The sequence below is a fragment of the Aptenodytes patagonicus genome, chromosome 18 (assembly GCF_965638725.1).
Source record: "Aptenodytes patagonicus chromosome 18, bAptPat1.pri.cur, whole genome shotgun sequence".
NCBI classification, from domain to species: Eukaryota; Metazoa; Chordata; class Aves; order Sphenisciformes; family Spheniscidae; genus Aptenodytes; species Aptenodytes patagonicus.
The window spans coordinates 3,350,966-3,362,805 of NC_134966.1; the positions used below are offsets into that span (position 1 = coordinate 3,350,966).

Here is an 11,840-nt window from a genome sequence, read left to right on the forward strand (position 1 = left end):
AGGAGGAGGAGGGAGCTGAGCCGACTCCCCAGGAGCAGGAGGTGAGCTGGACCAGGTAAGCCTCTGCCGGCTGCTCTGGAAATGAAGCAGAAGGACTTGCTGAATGTTTCTCTGCTGTTTAGCTAGGGCTTGGAGGTGTCCTATAAAGAAGGTCCATAGCCTGAAGGAGGCAAAGTCACCGGAGAAATGTTGGTATTGCATAAAGAATAAGAAGAGATGTAGAGAAACACAGAGCCTAGGGAGTGCAGGAGATGAGAGGATGCCCCTCGTGTTAGCACAGGAGGAGGCAGAGGAAGATTTGGTGGGACCAATCTCAAAAAAAGAGCAGTCGTTCTGCGGTAAAAGCCAACAGAGCCAAACGAGTCTATGCTGCACGAAGAGATGAAAGCAAAGCTGTTTTCGCCAATGAGCTCATCCCGGCTGGGGAAGGCTGTTTCCTTCCTGCAGCCCCGGACGGGCTGGGGAAGGCTGAGCTGCCCTGACGCTGCTGCACCCTTTGCTGTCATCTCCTGGGGACTGTCCTCCAGGGACTCAAAATGCTTGACATCTAAGCCAGAGAGCCTTGATTCATCTCCAACTTAACATGACAGCAGCAATGACAGGGTGGTAGGTTTTAATTAGGTTTTCCTTTTGTTTCCGCAGGTTTTTCACTCTCTGCCTTGCTGCTGTTTTGCGTGGGTTTTTCTGTCTTGTTTTTCACTTTCCCTTCTGCTTGACACTAACCTGAAGGGATGGAAGGCAAGAGGGGAAAGGAGTGAGAAAATTCACTGTTGGGATCCACTTTTCGGTGCTGGGAGATGCGCTCTGTAACACGTGCCTGCCCATGCTCGGCAAGGAAATCGCACTGGCGAGCCGCGCTCAACGTACAGCAGAAGCGCTCCTCACCTGTGCCGGTGAAGAGCAGGTGCTGTGCCCATCCCGTGTACACACACACTGCACACCTCTTGTGCAACGTGTACCATGGCCTGATTCCTGTGAGTTTCCAGCCCTCTGCAGGTTTTTTTCTGCAATCAGAAGAACCTTTTGTGTTGTTTCTCTTGCCTCAATTTCCTTTCCGACAGTCCTTCAACCGGTGACTATCCTGGCTTTGTGCAAGGGGGTAATTGCAACAACAACCATCAGTCAAAAATAAAGCAATCCTCTTTGTAAGGAGAGCGGATGAGCTCCGCAAGGGACCCTTACACCAAGAGTCAGCAACAGGCTCCTGGTGCAAAATTAAGACAGACCAGAGGTTAAAAAGTAAATGATAGTTTTGGAGAGCCAGCGTGGATGCAGCTGAGCCACGTGAGTGGAAGATAATTGAAAAGTAAACTTCAGTCTTCCAAGCATTTGCTTTAATAACCACCCACAGGTCCTGGCTGTAGGTTAGAGACCTACGTCAACAGTGTTTGCCTGGAAAACCCGTGCGCACAGAGCCTGCTGCCAGGACGTGCCCCGTCGGCTTCTGGCACTGCCCGTGGCGAAGAGGAGCGAGGAAAGGAAAGCAGAGACCCTTAAAGGCTTCACTGCTGCTGGGTGAGAGCTCCTGCTTTCCTCTGCCTTCAGTGGATGCATTTTTCTTCCTTATCTGCACTGCTTCCTTTGTGTGGTGGGGAATTATCCACCGCGCCAGTGAGCAGGGTGCATTGCTTCCAGGGAGGGGCATTTACACTGGCTCCACTTTCTTCTGAAAGTGCCTGCCGAAAGCAATAGCAAAAAGCCTGTTGGCTTTGCAAGGAGAAATCCTGCCTATTCCTTGACTAATTGTTTACAAAATATGAATATTTAAGGATGTCGGGATAATTTAAGGATAACTTTTCCACCTATTAGCAAAAAAAAAAGTAATTGCAGCAGAAGGTGAGCCTGTGCATACTGCAGTCGTGGCTGGCTAACACCTACCTGGTGATAACATCCACAGGGAGCGGGGTCCAAAGAGCAGAGTACACCCAAGTGGTCTGTGCTGCTACCCTCTATTTGCTGTCTCTGCAAGATCTGGGATTTTCTTTTCCTCTTTTCAGGGCTAGAAAATGCTTCTTTGCTCATGGAAAGCAGGATCTCGAGGAAGTCGTCAGTGGGAGTGTGAATGAAAATTTCACAATCTGGTCCCCAACGAGGAGAACAAGCAGCAAGCCGGCTGCCTGATGCCCGGGGGCTGAATCGGTGTTTCTTGGCAGTGAAAGATAAGGCGGATATACAAAGTGCTGAATTTCTGACAATACAGACATAGAGACCCTCAAGGAGAGGCACCTTCAGCATGGCCCATAAAAGCCAAGCTGGTGGAATTGAGAAAAATGGGTCACTTTCCTCCATTCTCTATTGTAAGAGTGATTTAAAGGAAGGATCCCTGCAGTGGGTGAAAGGTAAGCGAGCAACTTGTGGATGATAAGGAGAAAGGCAGTACTGAGTACAGCACCCTTAAAATAACAGAAGACAGATTTTTCAAAGATGCTCATTAACAGCATCTCATTTGCAGAAGTAACTAAAGATTCTGGATGTTTCAACATTTTGGGGAGGGGATGGACACCCTTTGACATTTTTGGAAAGCCTGGTATATAGGAATGAATGGCCATCAACCTATTGAAAATCAGGACCGCGGAAGTCCTCTTCTCTTAGCCTTCAAAAGTCAAGGAATATTTGGGAACCTCGACCTGTGCTTTCCAAGTGACTCCCTTCCCTGGTAAAAATTTGCTCCCTCTCTGCAGCACTACTTCCGAAACCGCCCGTACAGAGGCAGAAAGCAGTGCCATGGATGGCTGTTTGCACCGAGACCTCCACGCGCCATTCAGCAGGGCACGCTTTTTGCTTGCTCAGTTCATGGCACCTCCTTAATGATCAGTTTTTGCAGGGGCGAAGCAGCTCCTGTCACTCCAGCACGCTCCAGCAGAGGTCAAGGAGCTGAGACCCTCTGCAAATCTCAGGTATCTGAGCTTGGCACCCAACTTGCTAGACTTTGTGCCAAGCAACTTGACCAAAGGCATGGAGAACAGGACAGCCGAGCCCAAGGCTGAGGCCATTTGTTTTTATTCTTGCTTTACACTCACCGCCTCCACTGCTCTGTGTCAGGAGGAGATTAGCCCCTGAAAACAAACAGGACCTTGTTATCCTGGAGGTTTCAGATGCATCTACTCTTCCCTTTTTGACTTGATGCAGTCACGCCCTATTGTAATATAATTGCCTCACTTGGCATCTCCTGTTCCTGAGCAGTGAAGAGATGATGAGGATGGAGGGCATAAGTGGGAGAGAAGGGAAGGGTGGGCGCACGCTGTGTTTCAGCTCTGGGAGAGCACTGAGCAGGCAGTGTCAGCAGGAGCAGCCCCAGGGGATGCCTGGCTGACCCTGGATCTGCAAAGGGGAAGGAAAGCTGCGTGAAACATTTCAGTGAAACGGGATGTCATCTGAACACGCCACTTCCTCAGACCCGATCTCTTCCTCTTGATGTAGCGCAGCTTGTGTAAACTCTAGATGAATGCCAGATGGGATGCCTGGAGTTCACAGCTCTCCTGTGCCGCCCCAAGGCTGCTCTGCCTCAGCTCCGAGCAGCCTGCTCCTCAAATCTAGGGCAGGCTGTCCTCACTTTCTAGGCTCCTGACTGCAACTTGGGTCTCTAGATTACATCTCTGATCATAGCCCTAGCTGAAACTGGGAAGCTGAGAGCCTTGAGCAGAGCCATGCTGCCCAGGAGCACTGCTGGAGCGGGGACCTGGATGCTGGAGGATGTATGGGGCTCATGCTCCAGGGCAGCCCTGCCACATGCCAGACAATGTGATTATTGGAAAGCACTTTAATCTGATTGCTCAAGCTTTTTCTTGTGGTGGGTGGGGTGGGTAGGCAATGGGTGATCTCTCTAAGAGGTAGATAGCCTTAGCAACACCGAGCAGCTTGAGTCCATTGTCCTTTCAGTTAGGGATCAGTGAGGCAAGGCATTATCCTGCTGAAGATCAGAGCATCATGTTATCTCTGACTGCTCGCTCCTGGAATGTGTTTGGGGTTTCCTCCCTTTTTGTAGGTTGTTTCCTTATAAGGGACTTCAGGCTGCTTCCAAAGCTCCTCGTGATGTTCTTAGAACTGTCCAAGGGGGGATTCTGGATCCATTTAAAACACGTCAGGGCAGTCTGCGTTCCTCAGCCTTCCCTTTGCCACGTGCTCCTTAGCTGCTGGGATAAAAACCCATGCCAGAGCCGTGCTCATGACTCCTTTGGGCTCTTGCAGAACCCCTCAATGGCCAGGTGCTCATGGTGCTCAGCATGGACAACAACTGCTCAGCCACCTCCTTTGACATGGAGCTTTGTGGAGAGAAACTGAAGTCCCTTGGGGTTCAGGTAAGCTCCTCATGCATTATCTCCCCTGCGGACGCTGTAGGAGTGAATGCTAGCTGGATTAGCATCATTTGCATTTTCGCCCACATCACAGACAGCTTTTCTTTTTTTTGGTTTGAAAGTCACTTGTTTCAGTTTAACTTCAGTCTATTCCCCATGGACTGCAAGTCAACTGTAATGATCTTGGCTTAAACCCCCGTGAAGAAACCCCTTCAACATAGGTTCTAGTGAATTGCTTGAAAGTCACTCTGATGGGATGGAGCATCCCCGGGACAATCTGTCTTGTCTTGTCCTTTGTGATAAAAAGGGGGTTTTCTCTTGTGACTTTCCCTGCACTTTCCGGGGAGATATTACTCGCTGCAAACGAGGCAAGAACACAAGTTTTTGGCCTGTGACAGCTGTATGGATGAGATTGGAGGTGCGCTCTGCAGGAGGGTGCTCTGGGACGCAGTTTTCAGTTGCAGAGCCGGCCTGGCCCCACGATGACCGCCCAAGCTAGTTCTGACGGGACTAGGAGCCCGAAACTGGAGGGTGGCTCTATTTTTCTGTTTGCTGCCTGAGCAGGTGGCAGCGGATCAATGGAGAAGGTTAATCCAGGATGCTGTCCTGAAGCCTGAAGTGAGACGGTACATGTTCTACAACTCCAGGGCGTTCCAGATAGCCATCGCCGTGGTAAGGACAGTGGGGTCTCTCGCAGGCTTGCCATAGACATGCGCTTGCTGAAATGCATTAAGACCTACACCTGGGGTTCTTGTGTCCAGGGAGGGACAGAGGTTTGGGTGGGGAGGAGACACTGGTTTTCACACATCCTAGGGGGCTCCTTTGGAAATCCCAGTTCACAGAATTTTTGTAGATGGAGGGCAAGGAACCTTCTCCAACCCCTTGCTGGTAGTCCCACCGAAGCGGGCTGTCTGTGGCTGGATAACCAGCATATGCTGAGGTAGTAGTACCTACATCAGACTTTTTCTTTTAACTTGATTTTAGAAATCTGTAGATATTCTGGTCCTGATGCTAATTTAGACCAATGGACCAGTCAACTTTGGTTACTGAGGTGATTGTCTAGTCTTGTTTGTCTTCTTCTGGTGAGAGAAGCTCCTCCAGAGACCCCAACCATTAGCATCTACCGTAAGGAATCTACTTTCCAGCGTGCTGAGGGTGTGATAAAATCTGACTCCTTCATTTTTGTTGCATTTATTTTTTTGGATAGCCATTATACATGTCTTCTCCTCCTTTCACTAATATTGTAGGAATTGGTGTTCAGCGTTTTGAGGGTTTTGGTGCCTGTTTAGTGCAAATGAGTTATGTTATTGCAAGATGATGCTGTGACATGCTGTGCTGTACACATCATGTTTGCTTCTAGGCAATCTCCTGCCCAAATGCATCCTATCTGAAGTAAAGGTCGAATGAATTCAGTTTTGCCTGTCTTTATGCAAAGGCCAAGTTTGTCAGTCCTTAACATAGTCCTTGAGCCCGGCGTCAGTGTCCACCACTTGAGCATTACTGTAATTGCGTCATCTCTGCACCACCTTGAGCGCTTTGACATAGGAGCTTTCTAAATACAGGAACTATTAGAAGTATTATCAATATGCCTTAGTGAGGGCATTTCTTATCTAAATGGAAGAACTCAGTTGAAATCCTTCCTAGGTATGAATCATCATTAATAATTCACTCTCCGTCTTTGATGACTGGTAATTTTTTATAATAAACTAGGGGTCACTCAGTCCTTCTAGTCCTTTATTTCCACTATTTATTATTGGAAAGAACTTCTGTCCTTTCTCACCCTCTGAAAATCTCGTGTGACTTAATTTATGGTAAGGTTCACCCTGGGAGAAGGGACTGGTAGTTTTCTTCTTCCCTTGACTTTTCTCACTTTCATAGTTTTGTGAGTATCATCAGTCTCTCTGGGTTTTTGTAGCTTTTCTACATGTCTCTCTGGACAAACATTTACTCCACAGTCCAGCTGTGTTCCTTCGGACGCTACTGGGAGGCCAGCGTGCTGGTGACCCTGGCTGCCGTAGTGGTCACTGTAGTTGTGATATTGATTATCGACCGCCGCCAGAGGAAGGTAAGAGGAGGCTGCTTGTGTGTGGGCACGCTGCGTGCGGGGAGCGGGACTCCCTCCCACCAAAGCGCTGGGACCCAGGTCGTCTCCTAGATGCATATGAAAAACATAGTTATCCGGGGAGGAAGGAATATTTTTACAGCAGGCTCGGAGATCAGGTTCAGGCAAGGGATATTTTACAGCCAAATTAGGTGTCGTAATGCCTAAAAAGTAGGTGTTGGAGCCCGGCAGGCTGGCTCAAAGCGCCTGCTGTTGCTGGAGATAAAGCAACCATTGCAGAACGCGGTTCGCACTCCCACGGCTGGTGGGAAGCCACGGGGGCTCGCCAGCAGAGCCGGCTCCTGCCCTGCTTCTGACGACAGTCCTCGCAGTCTCGGCTGTGTGCAGCCATTAATAGCATCGTTTACTTGTGTCGCTGCGGTGCTCTGGACCTTGCAAAGGGTCCAGAACAAAAAGGCAGCTCCTAACCCGTTGAAGTTGCAATAAAATTATAAACCCGAGGTAGACTGGGCAATAGAAGGAAACAGGGAGATGACGTTAACATGAGGAGCAGCCAGCCTGCAGCATCCACTGCTTCATTGTGTCAACTTTTGTTTGTAGGAATCACAGGAGTATGGAAATTTCTAAGGAGTGATCTGAAGAATAATATTGGAAAGGATTGATTCAAAATCCAGAGGGGTCTTGGCACTGATTTTAATGGATTTTGGCGCAAGCCTCTAATGACAGCTGTGCAGTGATTCTTCCAAAGGGAAACCTGGCAAATGTGCAGGTGCACGGAGGTTTAAGAAATGAGTCCTTCACTCAGGGACTGCCGAGGAAGGAAGGGAGAACATGATACTGGGAGTTGCCCTTCAGATATCTTGTCTACAAGGGAGAAAATCCTTAGTGAGATTTCTGGCTGCGCAGACATCCACTAGCGGTGGCTAGGCCAATACCGATGGCTGGTGACAATCTTGCCTGACTGCAGACTGCTCTTGTCACTGCTTTTCTTTCAGAGACGTGGTATTTGGGGTTATGCAGCTGCGATTTGTAGCTGTAGGCTGGCCCAACTTTTGCTGTAGAGCATGTTAATTTTTCCTGCGTTCTTTAATAGATAAATATGAATACAGATGTGAGGCTGGCAGCTGTCAATGAAATCTTTATCAAACACGGTTTAATACTGGGGATTACAGATGCCCTGGATGGGCCACACAACATCCTACAAGTATCCTTTCTGTAGGGAATCATTGGTACCCCTCCTGGGTAGCTAATGACGTGGAGGTATTTATTGATGTTATGATCCATGAGGATTTCCAGTGGGTGGGATTTCTAGGATTTGGTTTTTTCTCCTATTGGATGGCATGAAGGATTGGGTATTTTTTTCTTCTCCTATAAGTGGGGATTGAGATATGCCCAAAGGAAATAATAAGTCTAAAAGACTGACGTGGGCTTAGTCCTTTGGGCAGGCAGTTATTCCTGAAAGTATATTACACTTACATGACAGTGATGATTCTTACTATAAGCAGAGTGACAGCAATGTGCCTATGGCAAAAAAAATCCCAACATGGAGAAAACCAGAGTCCCCGTCCCTGGGAGCTCATGTTCTGCCTTGCAGAGACAAACTAAGCCAACAGCATCCAAGTGCCTCTGCTCTCCAGGTGATTTGTAGTCCTGGGCTCCCTCCTTCAGGCACATTAGAGAACTTGATTTCGCGGGGCGCGTGCCTGGCAGCCAGGTCTGTAGCTACCAAGCACTTCTGACCTTCGTGGCCTTTTAAAAATGCAGGTTGAAGAAACGAGGTAGGGGGAGGCTCATTTGCTGCTTTTTAGACATACCTTTTCTGGACTAGACAAAGATTTAGGGGAGAGAAGAGAGTTTGAAGACAGCATGAAAGTGTTAAAGAAAGGTGAGAGAGATGGTCTCCCAGATTTTCTGGTGGACCTCCCCCCCTGCCATATACACAGAGAGGTATAAAACAGAAATGGAGAGGGAACCCAAGCTGAAACAGAGGGTCAGAGAAGGGGGCGGGAAATACCGCAGGAGGGCTGGCAGGGGTGAAGTCATGCAGAACAAGGAGGAAACACTTCAGAACCTGAATTACATGTTTGTTCAGACCAGCATAGTTTTGCACCTCAGTAAGTAAGGACTAATCCAAGGAGCCTCCACCTCTACCTACGCATCCCAGAACTGCCTGAGAGCAGAAAACAACCCAAGGATTTACAATTTCTCAGTCTGCTTTAATGTCAGATCTGTTTTAACCCTCTGGCTTTTACGCTGTTCCTGAATCCCCTTGATGATGGCAGCTTGAGTAGATATACAAGGGCAGACCTTTGGCTGCCTTCTGGGGGTCTGCTGCTCTCAAAGCTGGCAGGACTCACAACCCCAACAAGTTGCTCTTGGTAGACTTTTCACAAACAGTGCCTCCGTCCTGAAGACAAGCACCAAGTACAGTAAATTTTGTAAAAAATAAATAGAATGAATCCCTAGAAACAAAGGAAAGAAAGCAGGAAGGAGTTTAGGGGAGCTAAGTCAAGGTGACCCACCAGTTTATTTAGCTGTAAGGCCACTGAGATGAGAGACGGGCAACGGCCCCGGGTTATGCCAGTTTTCACCCCCCCAGGCTGCAGGAGGCGTGCGAGGAGGACTGGCTGCCCTCTGGGGCAATGTCCCCCTTCCCTGCCACCCCCTTCCCTTCCCCTTTACCTTGAGATTTTGCCTTAGCCCAGACCCTCTTGGCTTAAAATGAGCCCTGCGATGTGTTATTTGGTTCCTGTGTCCTGAGCATCCCGTGGGCACCACCTGCCTTTGCTCCACTTCAAGGGCTGCGGAGGGGGAAGCGTGGAAAGACCCCTTCCTTAACCCTGCCTGTCCCAGCTGTGGTTCGTGCACTTCAGCTCGGAGCACTGCCTCCAGTCCTTGTCAGCCCACATCATGGACCTGCAGAGGACACGAGAGGTAAGTGACGGCAGACACAGCCCGAGCTCCCGTGGTGACACGTGCAGGTCCACCCCTATGCACTGGCTTCGGTGGGGTGGAGGTGGACAAGGAGAACCAAGTGTTTGAGTGTCCTCCTGGGCATCCCTGCTGTGAACTGGGAGCTGGACAGACTGGGAGGTGGATAAACTGCATCTGTCGTGCCTAGTTCAGCAGGAATTTGTTTAGGCCCTGTGGTACGTGTGTGTCTGGATAATTAACTATACAACTTTAATAAAGGAAAGTCATCAAGAACCAAGGGCAAATTTTGAAAACACGCGTCACAACTTGAAATAGCCGACACCTGGAGCTGTCCTCCTGAAATAAATTGGATAGCCTGAGGAATAAGTAAACACTGTACTTGGTTAACTGTATAAAAATTTTGTCCTCTTGGCCTTCAGAAAATGTTTTCCTCTATGCGGGTGTATAATATACAAACACCGCACTCTCCTGCACTGAATTGCCCTTGCTGACCACGGCTGCGGGATGAGAGGTGAGGGGGTACAACTCTCTGAAAATCTCAAGGCTGCTCATTTCCCTGGATGAACCGACAGATGCAGATCAGGAGATGGACACTAACACACCAATTCACATATTGGCTGCTATAACTCATATAGTTTTTTTAAAGACAAGATTCTCCGTGCCAGGCTGTCACCATCATGCTGGGAGCAGTCGCTGGCACAAGAGGCAGCTGATGGCAGCGGGGCTGTGGGATGAAGACACTCAGCTCCAAGTGCTGGGCATGGCTTTTGGCCAGTGCTCTTTTTTGCTCTTGGGATGATAACTTCCAGGAGTAAAAAACATGCAGGAGGAAATCGTGCCCTTTAAAGACAGCACTACTGCCTGCCTTTGGACATCCCCAAAATCTCTTTCTCTTCCAGTCGGGCTTGCGGCACAGCCTGGACCAGCTCTGTGTGGTTATGGAGGCAGCGGTTCAGCCCGACCCGGGGACAGAGGAGGAGGCTTCGCGTGAAGAGTCCCCTCTTTTATCCAGCAGGGTGAACCTAAATAAAGAGCCTGTGACATGCAACAAGCTTCTCCGCCTCGTGCCCGAGGGCCCACCAGAGGTAATGAGAAATATCCCTCCCCCATGGACAGAGGTGCCGAATCACCTCCCCAGGCACCTCGACTCCAAAATTCATCCCAGCAGCTGCCAACCATGGGGACACCTCCTTCTTCACCAGCAGGAGCACTTGGAAGCCTGGAGGTCCACACACACCTTCTCCAGCCCTGGCACTGCTGAGCAGTTAATGCTTACTGAGCAGCTAATGCTTAATCCTTGAGGAATTCGTGGACTAGGCTTTTCCTTGCTGGTGGCCAGGGGTCCCTGTTTGGAAGCCAACCTCTCCCCAGGGTCTGTGCAGGGACCCAGCGCCTGTGTCCGGGCTGAGGATGAGGCATGGCCATGCTCAGCCTTTGTCTCCTCCATGGAGCATGCCTTCAAAGACTTGTACTGTGCTGAGCAACAAATGTGTCCTCATTCCCGCTCAGCAAGAAGCTTCAAAAGGGATGATTTTGATTTATTTTACAGTTTTCTGCTCGCTGTTACTAAGCGAATTCGGTGCAGGTGACATCCCTGCAGATTGAAGCTCTCTGGCTGTCTACAGGCAAAGAAAAGCACCAGGAGGCAGTGACAGAGCAGGCAGGTCCCCAAGCAGCCTGGCTCCCCGGCCACCCACTGTCAAGTGGTCATTTCATGTCACTCCCCTGTGGGGACAGTGTGCCAGCACTGCTGACCAGAAGGGGATCTGGGACAGTTATATATGCCATTGGCTCCTGTCCTGTTTCTTTCAGACGAGGACAGTCCTTGAATGAGGGAGCAAATGGTATTTAGTGTATCATCCACTCTTCCTGCAGGTAGATGCTTTGCTCTGACACCTCTCGTTCTCGTTCCAGGTGATGGCCCAGCAGCTCCTGGTGATCTTCAGTGGATGCTACGTCCGGCTCCTGGTCACCGGCCGACTCCCTCGGGCCATGGCAGGGGGGCACCTGGAGCACAGCAGCGTGCCCTGTCTATGCCAGTTCATTAAGACCACCGCACTCAACACACACCAGAGCTGGTTCAGGGGCAGGTGACCGGAGGGGGCTGGAAAACGCTGAAATAAAAGCTGTCCGTACACAACAGTGTGAAGAAGCCGTGGGGCAGAGGAGAGGGCTGTAATTGCTCATCCTGGACTTACCCGGATGAACGAGTGGAAATATGATGCTAATAAAGCATGCAAGACACTGACCAGAAAGCTGTTTATCTTTGAGACCTTCTGCCTGCCCACTGGCTTTGTGCGAAGGAGCTGCTTTGGGGGCAGAAAGAATCCAGGGACAGCCTGGAGCTCCCTTGGGAAATTTCCCACTGCTCTTACCTGGGGGCCTTGGAGAGCCGCAGGGAATACCTACAGGTGCCAGCCCCACGCCTTCAAAATAAAGTATGTGGGGGTTTTTTAGCACAAGGAAGACAGGGAAAAATCTGTGCATAGCAGTGTTCTAAATGTGATGTTTGCTCTAGATTATGTTTGTGTCACGTAGTTGTCAGTGAC

The 11,840-nt window shown here is 49.7% G+C and overlaps 1 protein-coding gene across 3 annotated transcripts; it reads left to right on the top strand.

The window, feature by feature from the left end:
• Window positions 1-567: 567 nt before the first annotated feature.
• TMEM268 (transmembrane protein 268) lies at window positions 568-11,537 on the top strand. Of its 3 annotated transcripts, XM_076355276.1 has the most exons (9): window positions 568-606; window positions 1,998-2,339; window positions 4,189-4,298; window positions 4,860-4,967; window positions 6,211-6,360; window positions 7,451-7,561; window positions 9,211-9,291; window positions 10,191-10,376; window positions 11,206-11,537. In XM_076355276.1, exons 2-9 carry the CDS (start codon window positions 2,234-2,236, stop codon window positions 11,383-11,385), a joined length of 1,032 nt encoding a protein of 343 aa, XP_076211391.1. In that variant the 5' UTR covers window positions 568-606; window positions 1,998-2,233; the 3' UTR covers window positions 11,386-11,537. The 3 variants fall into 3 exon arrangements, with proteins under 3 accessions (XP_076211391.1, XP_076211393.1, XP_076211392.1); XM_076355278.1 differs by lacking the exon at window positions 10,191-10,376; XM_076355277.1 differs by lacking the exons at window positions 568-606; window positions 1,998-2,339 and adding an exon at window positions 2,830-2,897.
• The last annotated feature ends 303 nt before the right edge of the window (window positions 11,538-11,840 follow it).

Excerpts from the sequence above, each read along its gene's own strand:
- TMEM268 (XM_076355276.1), top strand. The coding sequence starts at position 2,234 with ATGGCCCATAAAAGCCAAGCTGGTGGAATTGAGAAAAATGGGTCACTT. Across the intron at positions 2,340-4,188 it reads ATCCCTGCAGTGGGTGAAAG|AACCCCTCAATGGCCAGGTG; the intron begins GTAAGCGAGCAA and ends GGGCTCTTGCAG. Across the intron at positions 6,361-7,450 it reads TCGACCGCCGCCAGAGGAAG|ATAAATATGAATACAGATGT; the intron begins GTAAGAGGAGGC and ends GTTCTTTAATAG.